Source organism: Spea bombifrons, chromosome 3 (genome assembly GCF_027358695.1).
Source record: "Spea bombifrons isolate aSpeBom1 chromosome 3, aSpeBom1.2.pri, whole genome shotgun sequence".
NCBI lineage: Eukaryota > Metazoa > Chordata > Amphibia > Anura > Pelobatidae > Spea > Spea bombifrons.
In genome coordinates, this window is record NC_071089.1 from 116,671,664 (window position 1) to 116,688,011 (window position 16,348).

General features: G+C 41.6%; 1 protein-coding gene across 1 annotated transcript; it reads right to left on the reverse strand.

The window, feature by feature from the left end:
* Positions 1-1,901: 1,901 nt before the first annotated feature.
* On the reverse strand, positions 1,902-12,960 carry LOC128482758 (squalene synthase-like). Its single transcript, XM_053458649.1, has 9 exons — positions 12,862-12,960; positions 11,758-11,855; positions 7,377-7,560; positions 6,845-6,973; positions 6,557-6,742; positions 3,961-4,137; positions 3,637-3,789; positions 2,489-2,584; positions 1,902-1,972 (listed from the first exon to the last, which is right to left on the reverse strand). The coding sequence occupies exons 1-9, from the start codon at positions 12,958-12,960 to the stop codon at positions 1,958-1,960; spliced, it is 1,137 nt and encodes a 378-aa protein (XP_053314624.1). The 3' UTR covers positions 1,902-1,957.
* Positions 12,961-16,348: the final 3,388 nt, after the last annotated feature.

The following is a 16,348-nucleotide window of genomic DNA, read 5'->3' on the forward strand; positions in this document are numbered from 1 at the left end:
ATTATAGCAGTTATGCTGTACCACCGTTAATGAGTGCTTCAGTAAATAATAACAGTTATGCTGCACCACTGTCAATATTTGCCTCAGTATATAATGATAGCAGTTATGCTGCAACACCGTCAATGTCTGCCTCAGTATATAGTGATAGGTGTTATGCTGTACCCGTCAATGGTTGCCTAACGACAGAAGCTATGCAGTTTTTCCCAATAAAAAAAATAATTTGTTTGTAAGCCGTGACAGGTATCAGAGGACATCCGGCACATGGTTCAAGGCGTTGGTAATCAACTCGTTCAAACACTGCACAGCCGGGATGACGTTCTGTGGCTTTCCCAAATCTGAGAGCTTCTTTCCATACTTACTCCACACCTGGTGCACAAACAAAGGGGAGGTTAAATTGTTGCTTATAGTATTCAGAGTAAAATCATACACAGAGGCAGACATTAACCCAAAAGGTGAATCAATGACATCACAAGGAGATCACTCCTCTTTGTTCTTCCTCTTGGCTCTTCTTCTTTTGTGTCCTTCCGGTGCAGTGAGTGCGGTTGGCGTGGCTTCAGTGTTGTGTGCCGGGATATGACATCAAATCCCAAAACCAAATGAACTTCTGTGCATCAAACATTTATATTAATGTGTTTATATGAGTGTAAGATAATACATTGCAAGGTAGGAACCTTGCAAAACTGTCTCACTCACACAGGATAAAATATCTCCTGGAGTGGTGAAGGACCATCAATAATGGTGGAATAGCTATTGTTAGTGGTGGAAGGCCCATCGCTAATGGTTGATCTCTCTGTTGTGGTAGGATGATTTGTAATGGGGGATCTTCCTATGGTAGTAGAGAGATAATTAGTGATCATTCTATGGTGAAAGGACCATCATCAATGGTGGGTGTTCCTATGGTGGAAGAGCCATTACTACTGGTGAATATGTTTATGGTGGGAGAACCATCATTTGTGGTGAATCTTTGTGTGATGGGAATTCTTCATTAGTGGTGGCATGTACTGTGTGGTGAATGGTAGGTTTCAGCTGAAACTAGCAAACCCAACCAATAAGAGACAAACAAGTACCAGAAGTCTCTCATGCTTGGCTCACCCACAAGATGGGGGTATGATAATTATTAATGGCAGATCCTTTTGCAACAAGATGACCATCATTAATGGCTAATCATCATGTGGTGGTAGTGCCAACATTAACAGTGGATCTTCTTATAGTGGGAGTGCCAATATTAATGGTGGATCTTTCTATGGTGGGAGTGTCAACATTATGGGTGGATCTTCCGTTGTAGGAGGATCATCCTTAATGGTGGTTCTTCTGATGGTGCGAGTGCCAATATGATGGCTGAATGACTTCTTTGATGACTTTATGGCCCTCAATATTTCAGGTAGATATGGTAGTCCTTCAGTCCTTTCCCTTGCATGCTGATTCTTAGTCTATCAGAGACCATCAGAGAGTTCTAACTGCTGCAGAGCCAATGAGGAGTGGGCTGGTGAGGATTGGATCTCAAAGAAAAAAGTTGCTCAAATCCAACCGTTAACTACAAGAAACTGGGATAATCCTTTGGATAGACTAATATGCAATGCGTATTTAACTTAAGATAAGAACTATGTTCTAATAAACCGTGTGGTACTGCGCCAGACTCATATACAACAGACCACCAATCGTTTTAGACACCTTAGCTATTTCAAAGCTATCTGTCTGCCACCCCTTATCCAGCTAAGCTTTTTGAGACATGACTCTACCCTACTCTAAGATATTTTTATAAAATTGGAGCTTAATGGTAAATTTATATCATCATATTCTCCCATTTGCCCCCAGACAAGGAGATGGAGGCAACTCTTTCCTTTCAGTTCAGTTTCTTTATTTTTTTTGTTTTAATTTTCATATTTCGTGTCTGCTAGAGGGCTAAATGTGAAGTTTGACATTGATCTTATTTGACGATTTCTTTCGGTCCTCATGTCTATGTCCTGTTACTCTACAAAAAATGGAAAATTTTAAAGTTAACTCTGCTTTAAATATCACAGTGTACTCACCATAACCGCAAATTATTAGTTACTATCCTTCTACTGTGTGGTTTGCCTTTCTATACACACTTTTTTTTATAAATCTCTTGGTGATGCAGGTATTTCACAGCAGCAGGTACATGTCCGGGCTTTGCCACGAATGCATTACATCGAGAGACCGTACATGTATGGGCTTTGTTGTCAAGGGGTTAAAAAGGATCAGGTTTCAGTGGAACCACCAACGTCAGCGGGACCGTTCATTGGTGTCAGCGGGACAGCCTACCTACTTCCTGAGAACAAAGGGTTCTGGGTAGCCAGAGCCTGGAAGTTCCCAGGAATGCTGATGGGTCACTACCTCGATCAGACCTGCATGTCCTTAAATCACTGCCTAGTGTGCACTTGAGACACCTAGAACAGGTACCTAGAACAGATTCAGCCAGAAATATAGAACAGGGCCGGTAAATGGGGGATAAATTATTGTGTGATACCGTTGAACTTTTTGGCAAACACAGGTTGCGTATGGAGGAAATGATGTGCTGCGTCTTGCCCGACGTGGGGTCTGTCAGAGGGATTTTTTGATAAATCTGTAAATGAAAGAAAATATATAGATTTTCAGCAACTCAGGAAATGAAAAACAGTAGTGAAAATCACATTTTAAACTGCTCCCTTGGCCTAAGATATTTGCAATGATATCTTTACAAAGGACACAAAACAGAGCAGTGAATATTATTAAAAAACCCTCTTATCTGCGGCATAAATATTGAATTCCTTCACACTATATGGCCATATATTGCTTAGCCTGCCACTACGTCAAAATTTTGGGAGCCCTATCTAATTTTTCATGGCTATCTTGCTTACAAATGAACCGAATCAGTGTGAATGCTTTGCATTTTAACCCAAAGAGACTCTCAACTAATTTAAAGCCCTCTCTGGACACCATTAATAAGGAACCTGTGTGGCAGGTGGGGTGTCAAACCCTAAGGTCTGCCCAAATAGCATAAAAGACATAAACATGGCCAAGCTTAACAACTTAAAATTGTAAATAATATCCATTTGGGCTAATGGTAAGATTCCAATGCGATCTGCACCGAGGGACACGGCCAGGACTGCCCACTGATGCCGCGGGCGTGCCCGCTGATGTCGGTGGGCAGTACTGCCGCCATCAGTGGGCGTTCCCGCTAACATCAGTGGGGTGTTCCCACTGAGATGGCGTGAAACACCCCCATTTAAAGGGGAAATGGAAGGGGAGTGGGTCATGTCAGGGCTGGAGAAGCAGCGCTTCTCCCGGAGTTCTCCGGGCGAAACCAGGAGAGTTTTCAGGTATGATGACGGGGAAGGACGACAACATTGGACGAAAAGCCCACTCAGATGAATTTTTATTCAATTAGGGGGTTTCAGTTCCATTTTTTTTAATTTCCTACAATTCTTCTCACTTTTATGTAAGGCTAATTAGTGAATTTCCTTGGCCCAACAACCTGAAACTGGTCCTTAGTAATGTATAGTGAAGTCTGTGCATGCTTTTTAAAATGCTCTGCATTAATACACATACAAGGTTATATGAGAGAAAGAAAGGAGAAGAAAACATTGAATGTCTAGCAGACGTGAGTTGATAATAACAAAGAGAAATCTGTCTTACCTCTTCAATATACTGGAGCGTGATGGCTCTCACAGCTTCCATGTTGGTGGCCTCCATCATTAGAGTGACAGTCTGTCCCTTGCGGATTTTCACAACGCCTTTAAATACTTGCTGGTTGTTGTAACACGCAGCCAAAGTGGCTATAGCCATTACCTTAAATTTATTAATAAATTATAGAAAATAATTGAAAACATGTGGCACATTGAAGAGGAACAGCAAAGTTCTGTACAATAAATAGTTATGTTTACAGAAGCGATCAGGCATTTTAATTAGTTTATTTTTCCCTTCAATGGTTAAGCATCAGACAAACAGCTAGGTACCCACCTGGGGGATGGCGCAGAAGTTGAAGACGCTTTGATTTTTAAGCCGTGACAGGTAGGTGAGGACATCCGGCACGTGGTTCAAGGCGTTGGTAATCAACTCGTTCAAACACTGCACAGCCGGGACGATGTTCTCTGGCTTTGCAAAATCTGAGAGGTTATTTCCGTACTTACTCCACACCTGGTGCACAAACAAAGGGGAGGTTAGATTGCTGGTTATAGTATGTAGTTTGCTGAGAAAATCATATACAGACGCAAATACTAACCCAAAAGAGGAATTAAAGGGTTGAGAAGAGAACACAATTAACCCCTTAATGACAAGACTGTTTCTTACTCATAGTACATTTTGGGACAAAGGCTCTTAACATTTTTCAGTGTTGCTGTTTAGCTGTATTTTTCTTCTTTCTCATTTCGAGCTCCCACAAACATTATATATTGGGTTTTTTTTCAGGACAAACAGGGCTTTCTTTAGATGCCATTATTTTTATCATATCTAATTTACTATGAAAAAAATGATAAAATACGGTGATTTTTTGTTAAAAGAAGGACTTTTTGTCATTTTTATTTGAAAAAATCTTTTACTCATCTGCAAAAACTAATGGAAAAAACCTGCTAAATAGATTCTACTGTTTGTCCTGAGTTTATTATTTTGACATGTTACCAATTTTTTTTTTTATTTAATTTTTTAATTCAGGGTAAAGGATGAAGGTTGGGTGTGGTGGCTAGCAACCCCATTCTCTAAAAAATCAGCTTGCTAACATCAACAAGCGCTTACATCAGGGATAACAGGGACTTTTAGCCTGAAAAAAGAAGGAAATGCATGAAGCTGGGTGGTAAAAGGCAGTCACTAAGTTGACTATCCTTCATTCAACCAGGAGGATCGACATCAGCACATAGAACATGAGGACCATGTATGAGTCAGGAAAGTTGGTACAAGTTGCAGCAGAGATGATAAGCAAAAACCTAACCCTGCTAGGCATTACCCAGATAAGATGGACACAAATTATACAGAGACAACTGATGACAGGAGAACTGTTGGTGTACTCTGGACATGAAGAGCGTATTGCACCACACACACGCAGGGAGTAGGCTTAATGTTGTTCAAACAGGCAGAGAGAGCACTGATAGGATGGGAGGTGCATGGCCCAAGGATTATCACAGCATCCTTTAGAACCAAGAAGTAGATCAAGATGAACCTTGTCCAGTGATACCCCCTAACCAATAGCAATGAGGAAGAGAATAAAGACCACTTTTACGACATGCTTCATTCAAAGACCACTTTTCCAGAAAAATGTATAACCATTCTTATGGAAGACTTCAACACCAAGATTGGGCATGACAAAATAGGATCCAAACACGTTACAGGCACCCATGCACTGGGAGAAATTAGTGAGAAAGGAAAGATGTCTGCAGATGTGTGTGTACTCAACAACCTGATCATCAGGAGCATGTTTCCTCACAAGTGGATCCACAAGAGTACCTGGGTATTGCCAGACAAAGCAACAGAGATCTAGGTCGACAATGTCTGCATTAGCAAGAAATTAAGAAGATGCCTGCAGGACGTTATTGGCCAGACTGAAGCTGAAGAAGAAATGGCTATACACGAGGAAGACAGTGCTCTTAACAGCTGGCAGAAAGTAAAAGAGACACTTAGAACATCATGCCAGGGAGTGCTCGGAGTCCAAAAAAACACCAGTAGAAAAAGCAGATCACAGCAGAGACTCTTTCCAAGATAGAAGGCAGAAAGAAGAAGGTAGCAGTCAACAACAGCAGGACTAGAGCAGTAAAGGCCAAAGAAGACCACAGAGTGGTGAAGAGAAACATCAGGAAGGACAAGAGAGACTATGTGGATGGACTGGCATCATTCAACGGCAACAGCCAAGAGGACCTCCAGATCAACTGAGACAAGCCAATCAGAGATGAAATCTAGACAACCATCACGCCGATGAAGAAGGCGACTGGACCTGAAGACATTCCAGCAGAGGCCCTAAAAGCAGACCTAGATGCTTCAGTGGAGATGCTGTACCCCCTCTTTAAGAAGATATGCAAAGCAGATATTCCGGCAAACTGGATTAAAGGATACCTTATCAGGATCCCCAAGAAAGGGGACCTCAGCAACCGTCGATCCACAGTTTCCAGATATACAGACAGGCTTCCAGGCAGAACATATCATGCACAGACCAGATATCATCACGACGCATCATAGTCAAGCAGTCCTTGGAGTGGAACGCCTCTTTGTACATCAACTTTTTCAACTATAAGAAGGCGTATGACAGCATCGAGAGATGCTCTGGAAGCTCATTTGACACTATGACATTATTTTACAGAAAGGACGCATGTCTAGTGAGAGAAATCTATCCCACTCTTACGTAGGGTAACTTTTTTCAAGCTGGAATTATCACCTGTGTTCCTTCTCAACTGAGCTCATGTTTAAGCTACAGTCAATGTTAAGCTCTCACATTTTATAAAAAAAACCATACCTTTCATTTAACACTTCAATCTCACTGTGCACAACCACCATACAAAACATAACTAGAAATGGTGGAATTCCCCTATATCACCAACACTAGAACTGAACAGAACGCAATGTCTGTGCTGACCTCTCTTGGCCAGAACTCCCGACCTTCCAATTGATCTTTCAGGTAGTCACGGATGATGTTGGCTTTTTGTAGAGATAGACCCATGGAGTTGGAAAAGTGTGTGTCCAGACCAATCTCTGCATCTTCCAACTGTGATGCCGAAAACAGACGGGAAAAGCCATTTCCACCGATAGCATAATGGCAGTACTAAAAAAGAACCACACAAACGTTACAAAATGTAATACCTATGAGCAAACAATTAATTGAAGCATCTTGGAAGAGCTTCTGAAATGTATTGTGTGTATCTACTTCGTCCCACTCCATTAAAGAGTCCATCTTCTTCTCCTGGAAACTCGCCAACCCATCTCCCCCCTTTGCGCATATGTCTGCAATAACATCTTGGTAAACAACAGCTAGATTTCTGAACTCCAGCGAAATCTGATGAGGAAAAAACAAACAATAAGAATTGAAATGTATTTTTACACTGAATGACCAAAAGAATGTGGACACCTGACCATCACACATATATGAGTTTATTAAGCATCCCATTCCAAAACCATGGGAAGGTATATTGAGTTGGCCCCCGCTTTGCGGATATAACTTCTTCCGCTCTTCCGTCTTCCACAAGATTTTGGCGTTTTGGAATTTGTGCCAATGCAGTGTGGATGAAACACCTAAACTCAATAATTAGGAGGGTTGTCCTCTCAGTTTTGGTCATATTGTGTATGTATTGATGAAACACATACTTGAGGAAAATCCCAATTATTTTAATGTTACCTACCATACCAATAGAGACTTTAGATTTACATAACTAATCCATCTATAGTAGATTAATAAGTACCGTTGGGAAGTCTTCGAGGACCTGTCTGTCCTTATCTTTGCTGTCAGTAAATTTCCACTCCGGGTCATACAGGTAGGTATGGAAGTTACGTAGAATTGGGATCTTTGTCTCAAGGTTAATGGTCATATCGTCTTCCACGGTGTCCAGAGCACGCAGGACCAAGTAATGTATGCAAGCTGCATCCCTGCCAACAGGAGAAAAAACCCCACAAACACTTCACCAACATGACAAGACTGCAGAGCATAATAACTTTTAACTGATCGAGCAGTTTTGATCTATGCAATACATTGGAGTATGGACGCAGGACCAAGTAAAATATGCAAACTGCATCCCTGTTAAAATAAATAAATATGTCTTAAAAGCCCTGCATACCTTCACAAACATTAATCCAATGTATTTGAATGTAAATCATGGGGTTGACTATGAAGAGCTATGAGAGATAAAGTAAGGGCAACCATGAGTGTGCATGTGTATGTATGTGTGTTACTATACAATGCTAGACTGTGTGGGGTGTAGGGATGTGCATGTGTGTGGGGTGTCAATGTATAGTGTTAGGCTGTGTGTGTTTTTGGGATGTGTTACAGTTAGTGGGTGTTTTTGTGCACGTTGTTACAGTTAGTGGGTGTTAGTGTACAGCTTTGTTTTTAACGGTGTATGGAGATTTAGTGAGTGTTAGACTTTGTTGGATGTTGGCCCAGTAGATCGTTATCATCTTAAACCAAAGACTCTGTGGGACATCAGTAATCAAGTGAGGGACCTAAACTGCAGGAAAATTATCTCTCTGTAATTTGGTCTTGTTAGCAAAACTGTTTATTGGCAGCTATTTGATCCATCTCTTTTCATTCGGTTGCCCTGGGCATTAATTTAGCTGGTACTTCATATGGAAGCATCCTGGCCAACCTCTAGTGGTTAAATTAAGTCAAATAAAGCTCCGGTTTCATTGGTTAATTATTTTATTTTGAATGATAGAAAAACAATGATTAATATATTAAGGCATTTCTGCTGACGTCAGTGGGCAGTCCTGGCCGCGTCCCGCAAGGGACCATATATGGTTATTATACATGTAATACACGATGTTACACAAAAAATTCGAATTTTTTTTTTTTTGGTTTGACAACAAATACTTCTTGCAGAAAAAAGGCACAGCTATGGGCGCCAAGTTTGCCCCTAGTTATGCCAATCTTTTCATGTCGAAATGGGAAGATCAATTTATTTGGAGCAAACACAAGTGGAGGGCAAACATAATTTATTTTTACAGATATATTGATGATCTATTTTTCATTTGGAAAGGAAAAGAGGAGGATCTTTTTTTTTAATAATATAAATAACAATGGAATGAACATAATTTTAAATTCCGTATATAGTACACAATATATACAATTTTTGGACCTAGAATATTAAAACAAAAACGTACTTCAAGGAAGTTGATGCAAATAATTTTATAGATCAAAAGAGTCGCCACTACAGTCCGTGGTTGAAAGGGGCACCAAAAAGTCACTTGCTACGTATAAGACATAACTGTACTGATGTAGATGCGTACAAGGAACAAACTATTATTTTCAAACAAAGGTTTCTAGAAAAAGGTTATAAAGAAGATTTATATTGATAGAACTAGACTCCAAATAGAAAATGTGAACAGGTTAGATTTATTGGAATAGAAATGAATTTTGAATGCCCCCCAATTATTTTAAATTTCAATAACAAGTCAAAAGAAGTTCTGGAAATTAAAAAAAAAAAACAAAAAAAAAAAAAAACATTGGCACATTCTATTAATGGATGATGTTTTGAAAGATATGTCCCCTGCTATCCCAAAAATTATTTTTAGGTGTACTCCAAATTTAAAACAAAAAATATCTAAAAGTTACATAAGAGACATAATAAAAGCAATTAAACCCATTCTACAATAGTAAAAAAAGTGGGTTTCTACGGCTGTAAATGCTACAATGCATGTAAAGTAACGAAACAACGAAAATTTCCTGTGGAGAATTTTATATCACACAGTAATGGAAATAAATATGATCTAAAAATATTACGAACATGTCTTTCTACTAATGTGATATATTTATTAGCTTGTCCATGTGGGCCGTACATCACGTAGAGTAAATGAACACCTTCGCAATATAAAAAAACATTCAGTATCGAAACATTTTTTAGAACATCATAATAAAAATCCAGAAGGCTTAATTTTTTATGCTATAGAGGAAGTACAGAGATATTGGCGAGGTGATAACTGCATAAAAAATATGGGACAATGAGAAATGAAACGGGTGAATTGGGGACATTAAAACCAGAAGGGTGAAATACGGAGTTTGATCTTTACAACTTTTTATAATCTTCTCGTTTGATGTGGTAGAGTGTATTCTAATATCTTTATATATATATATACCGTATTGGCTCGAATATAGGCCGCACTTTTTTCCCCCACTTTAAGACTTTAAAGTGGGGGTGCGGCCTATATTCGGGGTCTAGTGCCCGACGCCCGGGACATGCAGTCCCGGGCGCCGGGCAGGCAGCGGGGTTAGGATACAGATCCCCCGCAACGGTGCAGGGGACCTGCATCCTACTCTCGGATGTCCTCAGACAGCCTCCCCTGCCAGCACTTTCCACGGGGGGGGTGCCGGCACGGGAGGTTGTCTAAGCGCATCGTCTGGACGGTCACCGGCTGCAGCGATGCGGGTAAACAGCCTCCGGGTTGTTTACCCACATCGCCGCAGCCGGTGACCGTCCGGGCGATGCGTTTTACCTCTGCCCCCAAGACTTACCGGAGCAGACTCCCGGGTGTCTTGCGGGGCGCCGGCGGGGGACATCTACGCAATACGCGTATACAACTTCCGGTTGTATACGCGTATTGTGTAGATGCCCCCCGCCGGCCCCGCAAGGCACCCGGGAGTCTGCTCCGGTAAGTCGGGGGGGGGAGGAGGACAGTGGCAGCATATCTCGGGGGGCGACAGTGGCAGCATATCTCGGGGGGAGGGAGGACAGTGGCAGCATATCTCGGGGGGGCGACAGTGGCAGCATATCTCGGGGGGAGGGAGGACAGTGGCAGCATATCTCGGGGGGAGGGAGGACAGTGGCAGTATATCTCGGGGAGGGAGGACAGTGGCAGCATATCTCGGGGGGAGGACAGTGGTAGCATATCTCAGGGGGGGGGAGACAGAGTGGCAGAATGTTTTTTTTTTTTTGGTGCTTTTTAAAGAAAAAAACTTTTTCTTTAAAAAAGCACCAAACTTTTAGGGTGCGGCCTATATACGGGGGCGGCCTATATCCGAGCCAATACGGTATATATATATATATATTTTTATATATTTCTATACATCTTTTGTAGCTTTTTCATTTACATTTATCCTCCCCGTTATGTGGGTCTTTTGCGTATATAATTTGTATGGAAGAATGTTACACTTACTATGTTACATCGAACCACAACTGTTTATATCCCTTGCTTTATGTACCTCGTTTGTAATATATATGAATTCCTTTTTGGGTTGATATCTATATATAATACATCTCCCATCTTTCTGAGAATACTTCTACGTCGTGAGAAAAGGTTAAGAAGGGGTTAATATCTTCCAAGGAGTAGAGAGTAATACAGGGATATGGACTTGATATGCCAGACTGTGACGTACACGGAAGAAGGACGAGAACGACAGCAACGTTTAACTGGTTTTTACTTCATTGTAACAGTTTTACTTTGTCATCGAGGATACCGTTCTCTTCTTGTTCAGCAAATCTTTGGTACTTGCATGCCTGTAGATATTTGGAGATCCGAGACAGAACTTTTGATGAGCCTATATTTCCTCCGTTTGTGAGTGAATCCAACTTCGGGGGTTATCTGTACTGTATTACACTATTGGCTGTGGTTTTTTTATTATTATTATTTATTGTTTTATATAGCGCCATCAAATTCCGTGGCGCTGTACAATGGGTAGACAGGACATAACAAGCAGCATGTAACATAACAAATTGACTTACAGAGACAACAGGTGAGGAGGGCCCCCTTTAAGATATCTGTTTGCAAGATCGTTTGAACCAGGAATTTCCAGATATTCCAGGTTCTGTTTTATCTTATTAGATATATCACTGAGCGCACTTTATCACACTTTTTGGATTTAGTTATAATACATACTAAAGACAGCTAAGAGAACGCAAATAAAAAAGTATTTTCCATGGTCTCATGATCTGCAGGCCTAGGGCGTTAACCGACACGTCTTGTTGTGCCTGTGTCAGCTCGCAAGAGCAGGGCCCTCTTCTCATTTTGTACCAATCTGTTATTGTTCGTGATTTTAATTTATTTTACTGACTCAACGGCCTTATGGAATCTGCTTGCGCTATAAAAATGTAATGTAATACATGTAACGTGAAGAGTTACGTCTTCTTTGCTCACCTTAATTCCCCATCCAAAGTCTGGACCACGATCGAGAAGCTCCTGCCGGTTTCATCCAGGTACCTGTAGCAGGTCTGCAGGGTCTTACTCATGGAGTCCTTGGGGTTAGAAAGACAGGATGGAATCTGCATGCTGTCAAGTACAGGGAAGAAAATAACTTGTGTACGGTCCAGCCTTCCTTTAGCCCCTTTTCTAACCGCTGATCTCTGGGTTACTGAGTTGGCCCCAGAGTCCACAATCTCCAGCCCATGAAGACCATCAGCCAAACATGGAGTAATCTTTCTGTCTCTAGCATATGTTACATGAGCATATGATAACCTAAGATTAAGCACCTCTGTAAAAGCATGTAGGGTAGGCGCCATGTCTGCTAAGTCAAACCCACTTTGTTGATATGTATTAGTTTATTTTTTATGTCTGGCCAATGAAGTCGCACCTCCAGGATATGTGTATTAAGCAGTACTGGTTTGCAGGATAAAAAAATATCAGGGCAAACCAAAAAGAGAGAGAGGAGAAGGGATACAAACAATTAAGTACATAAAGGGATTTAACTAAATACAGGAAGGAAGGTGGAGAAATGTCTGAGCAAGAGATTATAATTTCAAACTAGGTGATCAGAGGCTTACATGTAATGTAAGGATGTTTTACTTTACCGAGAGGACGGCAAATAAATGGAACAGCCTCTCAGGTGGTAGCGGTTCAAAAAGTCAGGGAATTTAAGTATGGGGTAAGCATATGGTTCATGAATCTAAAACAAGGTCAAGGACTGTTTTAAATCCTTACAGCAGGAAAAAGGGGCAGACTAGATGGGGCCGATCTTCCATTGTAATGCCAAATCAATGTGGAAACCCTAGGGCAGGTATAATAGCCCGATTGTGACCTCAATGTAGTACATTTAGGACAGGTATGTAATCTATTGCACCTCTAGGACAACTATCTCTTGGCCCATTCTTCCAGTAAAGGGCTTTAACGTTGTATCTTACACTACCGATGAAATGCATTACTGATCTTCACAGTCATCCAAAAAAAAATGATGCAGGCTAAATACCCATAAATCACCTGCCAACCTCTAGGACAGGAAGCTGGCATCCCTCCTGGCAGACTCACCCGGTCCATTTTGGGCATCACCGCCCTGTAGCCTCCCAGCTTGTACCTGAGAAGGTTATAAATCTCCTCCGGGTGCCCGAGAGACCTGAGGAAGTCCATGTCTGCCCGGTGTTTGCCGACTCTGTGTCCGTCTTGTATGGAACTGGTTCTCCCTATACTCCTGGCAGCTTCATTTGCTAGAGCTGTGACACACCCACTCCCCAAGGCATCCAATCACAGTCCACTGATTTCTCTGTTTTTACATGAGGTTGCGTCCTCCTGGCATCCACCTAACCCAGATTTGTCCATCAGACGTCCAGATCGTGAAGCTGCCAGCATGTACTGGATTATATATTGGAGGCTGTAGCCAAAAGGGCTTAGGGAGTCTATCAGACTCTTGGCACCCGCTGGACTGGGTTGTTTGGTTCAGAAGCTAAACTCAGTTGTCAGGACTGTGCTGATTTACTGGCGTTTTAATGAAGGAGCAAGTATCAATCCAAGATATATGTCATAAATTAGCAATGACGCAATAGGCCAACCCAAAATAGCTTCCGGCTACTCACAGGACAGTAAAATGCAACTTTGGTGCACAAATTTAGGAAATAGTATTCATATTGTGACATATTATTTCTGTACAAAATAATGTTTGAATGTATGATGCTTAAAAAATACCCAGAACAGAATGTTCTGTGCGTTAACTAACATTTTTGTACAGTTGCCAAGACATCATATATATATATATATACCGTATTTTTCGCTCTATAAGACGCACCTGCTGATAAGACGCACCTAGATTTTAGAGGAGAAAAAAAAGGAAAAAATATTTTGAGCTAAAAAATGGGCTAAAATATTTATTACAATAACTGAATAAGCTATGAACACAGTAAGACACACACAGACACAGTGAGACACACACAGACACAGTAAGATACACACACACACAGTAAGACACGCACACACACAGTAAGACACACACACAGTAAGACACACACACAAACACAGTAAGACACACACACAGTAAGACCTCCCTCCCTAACCCCCCTTCTCAGTATCTCCCCTCTAACTCCCTAACCCCCCCTTCTCAGGATCTCCCCTCTAACTCCCTAACCCCCCCTTCTCAGGATCTCCCCTCTAACTCCCTAACCCCCCCTTCTCAGGATCTCCCCCCCCGCCCCGGTCACTTACCTTAAACTCCTGTGTTGGAAGCGTGAGGCGTTTGTCTCGGGTGCCGGCGCTTCACTGCTGAGCGCCGGCGTCTGACGTCATATGCCGGCGCCCAGCGTAAAGCGCCGGCACCCGAGACAAACGCTTCCAACACAGGAGTTGAAGCGCTGAGGCAGGCGGCGGTGGCGGCCGCCAGCAAAGGATTCCTGTATATCTGTCAGGCAGGGGGGCCCGAGAGTTGCCGAGCGGTTGTCTTCAGCAACCGCTCGGCACCCCTTGGGCCCCCCTGACTGGCAGAAATCCAGGACTCCTCTGCTGGCGGCCGCCGCCGCCTGCCTCAGTTGCGACCCCGGATTTATCGGCGTATAACACGCAGGTAGGGTTTAAGCTCCGGATTTTAGTTAAAAAAGTGCGTGTTATACGCCGATAAATACGGTATATCGTTGCCCCCCCCCTCCCTGCCTGCATCTTCGCTCCATAAGACGCGGCTGATTTTTCATCCTACTTTGGGAGGAAAAAAACTGCGTCTTATGGAGCGAAAAATACGGTATATATATATATATATATATATATATATAAAACAAAATCACACCCAAAGCTTTTAGTGCACAAAACAAAATCATACCGTACCATCTTAAATGATGGAAAGTGAGCTGCGCCTCCAAAGTCAGTCCAGATATGTCAGTAAGCTATAAAGTTGGAGGGAAAAAACCCTCATAGAATAACAAATAAAGAAAATAGCAAGCTAAAATGACTAAAGCGTAAGTTTTATTAATATTATTAAAATTGTAATTCCCTCTTGCAAACACTTCCCTGCAATAGATAAAAATACAAAAAAACCCAAAGACACACAAATATTTGTTCAGACCTCCAGCACTCAAAGTTACGACCAGCATCACACCATATGTAAAACACAATATGCAGATCACATGCAAATTAGTTATAACAGAAAACCCCACCAATGTACACAATCCTGCCATCAGAACCAATGATATTGGTCAGACAGGCAGCAGGAAGGGGGAACCTGGGATCTAGTTCTAGCTCTGGCTCGCTCACTGTTGCCACCCTGTACCTCTGATCATAAATCCAAGCAAGGGAACCAGATATAGCACTGGAATTAGTGTCCACTGTCGCCTGCTGGAAGTATGTAATGCCACCCAGGGGTCCACTGTCTATAGTGGGAAATACAGCCTCCAGGCGCCTCGCAAGTCACCGAAGCCTCCGTGACAAATATAAATCTACATCTAGCTCACCCAGGGAGAGATCCAGGTTAAAAAACATTTACAAAATATCCCACATTATGTTTACATTTTGATTCAAATGATTCACATCTCATACAAATAGTATGACATAGAGAAATAAGGAATTATTACTATACTATTACTATTAATATAAAAACAGTATCGTTTTAAAAAGGAAGGTCAAACAGCTTGCTTGCCTGATCCTTGTCTTATGTAAAAATGAGTAGCGTTTCATGTACACATGCAGTTTTATTTTGCGTAAGAATTTGGTAACCTTTCCCAAGTTCTGTAGAGAATTCTCATTACTTAAATATCTTTCTACATCTTAACACCCTAAGCGCCAGGCTGATCAGGACAAGAAGGGCTTTCTTTAGATGTGATTATTTTGATTGTATCACATAATTTACTATTAAAAAAGTATAAAATATAGTGAAAAATTGAGAAAAACTATTCTGAATTTTATTTGAAAAATCTTTTACTCATCTATAAAAGACAATGAAATAAACTGCTAAATAAATTCTACTATTTGTCCTGAGTTTAGAAATACCTAATGGTTTTATGTTCTTTTTTCTGCTCTTAAGTCACGTTTTGCTATTTCAAAACCATTTTTTCCGAATTTGGTCATTCTGCCCTAATGTGCTATTTGGGACATCTTTGTAGACAGTGTGTCCTTGGTGGTGGAGGTGTCTTCGGTGTCCCTGAATGCCTCGCTATCGATAGTTGATCGCCTCTTAAGCTCTTTGTAATTAGGTGTCCACCACCATATTTCAACGTGGGGGTGTTACACAAACACCGTTTAAGCAGAGAAAGCGATCTTTCATCGCTTTTTAAGATTTTTTTAATGCCATGACATGCCAGGCACATTATCGGTCGTTAACTGACCGTCTTTCCGTGATGTGTATGTCATTGGTCGTTAAGGGGTTAAAGTATACCTCCCAACTTCTACCCCCAGCGGAGTTTAGAATGTCAGCGCTAGCACAAAATTCACAGTATACATTATTCAGGGTCCCAGACACTGGATAATGAAATTCCACGATCCTGAATCCCACCAAGCTCTACCCCTGAACGGCAGGATAGAGTGGCAAAATCAGGACTGTCAAATG

Bases quoted from the DNA above. Each gene is read 5' to 3' on its own strand.
- LOC128482758 (XM_053458649.1), bottom strand. From the start codon at position 12,960: ATGGACTTCCTCAGGTCTCTCGGGCACCCGGAGGAGATTTATAACCTT. The intron at 11,856-12,861 runs GTGAGTCTGCCA...TCTAACCCCAAG, and splicing joins TGATGCCCAAAATGGACCGG to GACTCCATGAGTAAGACCCT. The intron at 7,561-11,757 runs GTGAGCAAAGAA...TCCTGTTGGCAG, and splicing joins ACTTTGGATGGGGAATTAAG to GGATGCAGCTTGCATACATT.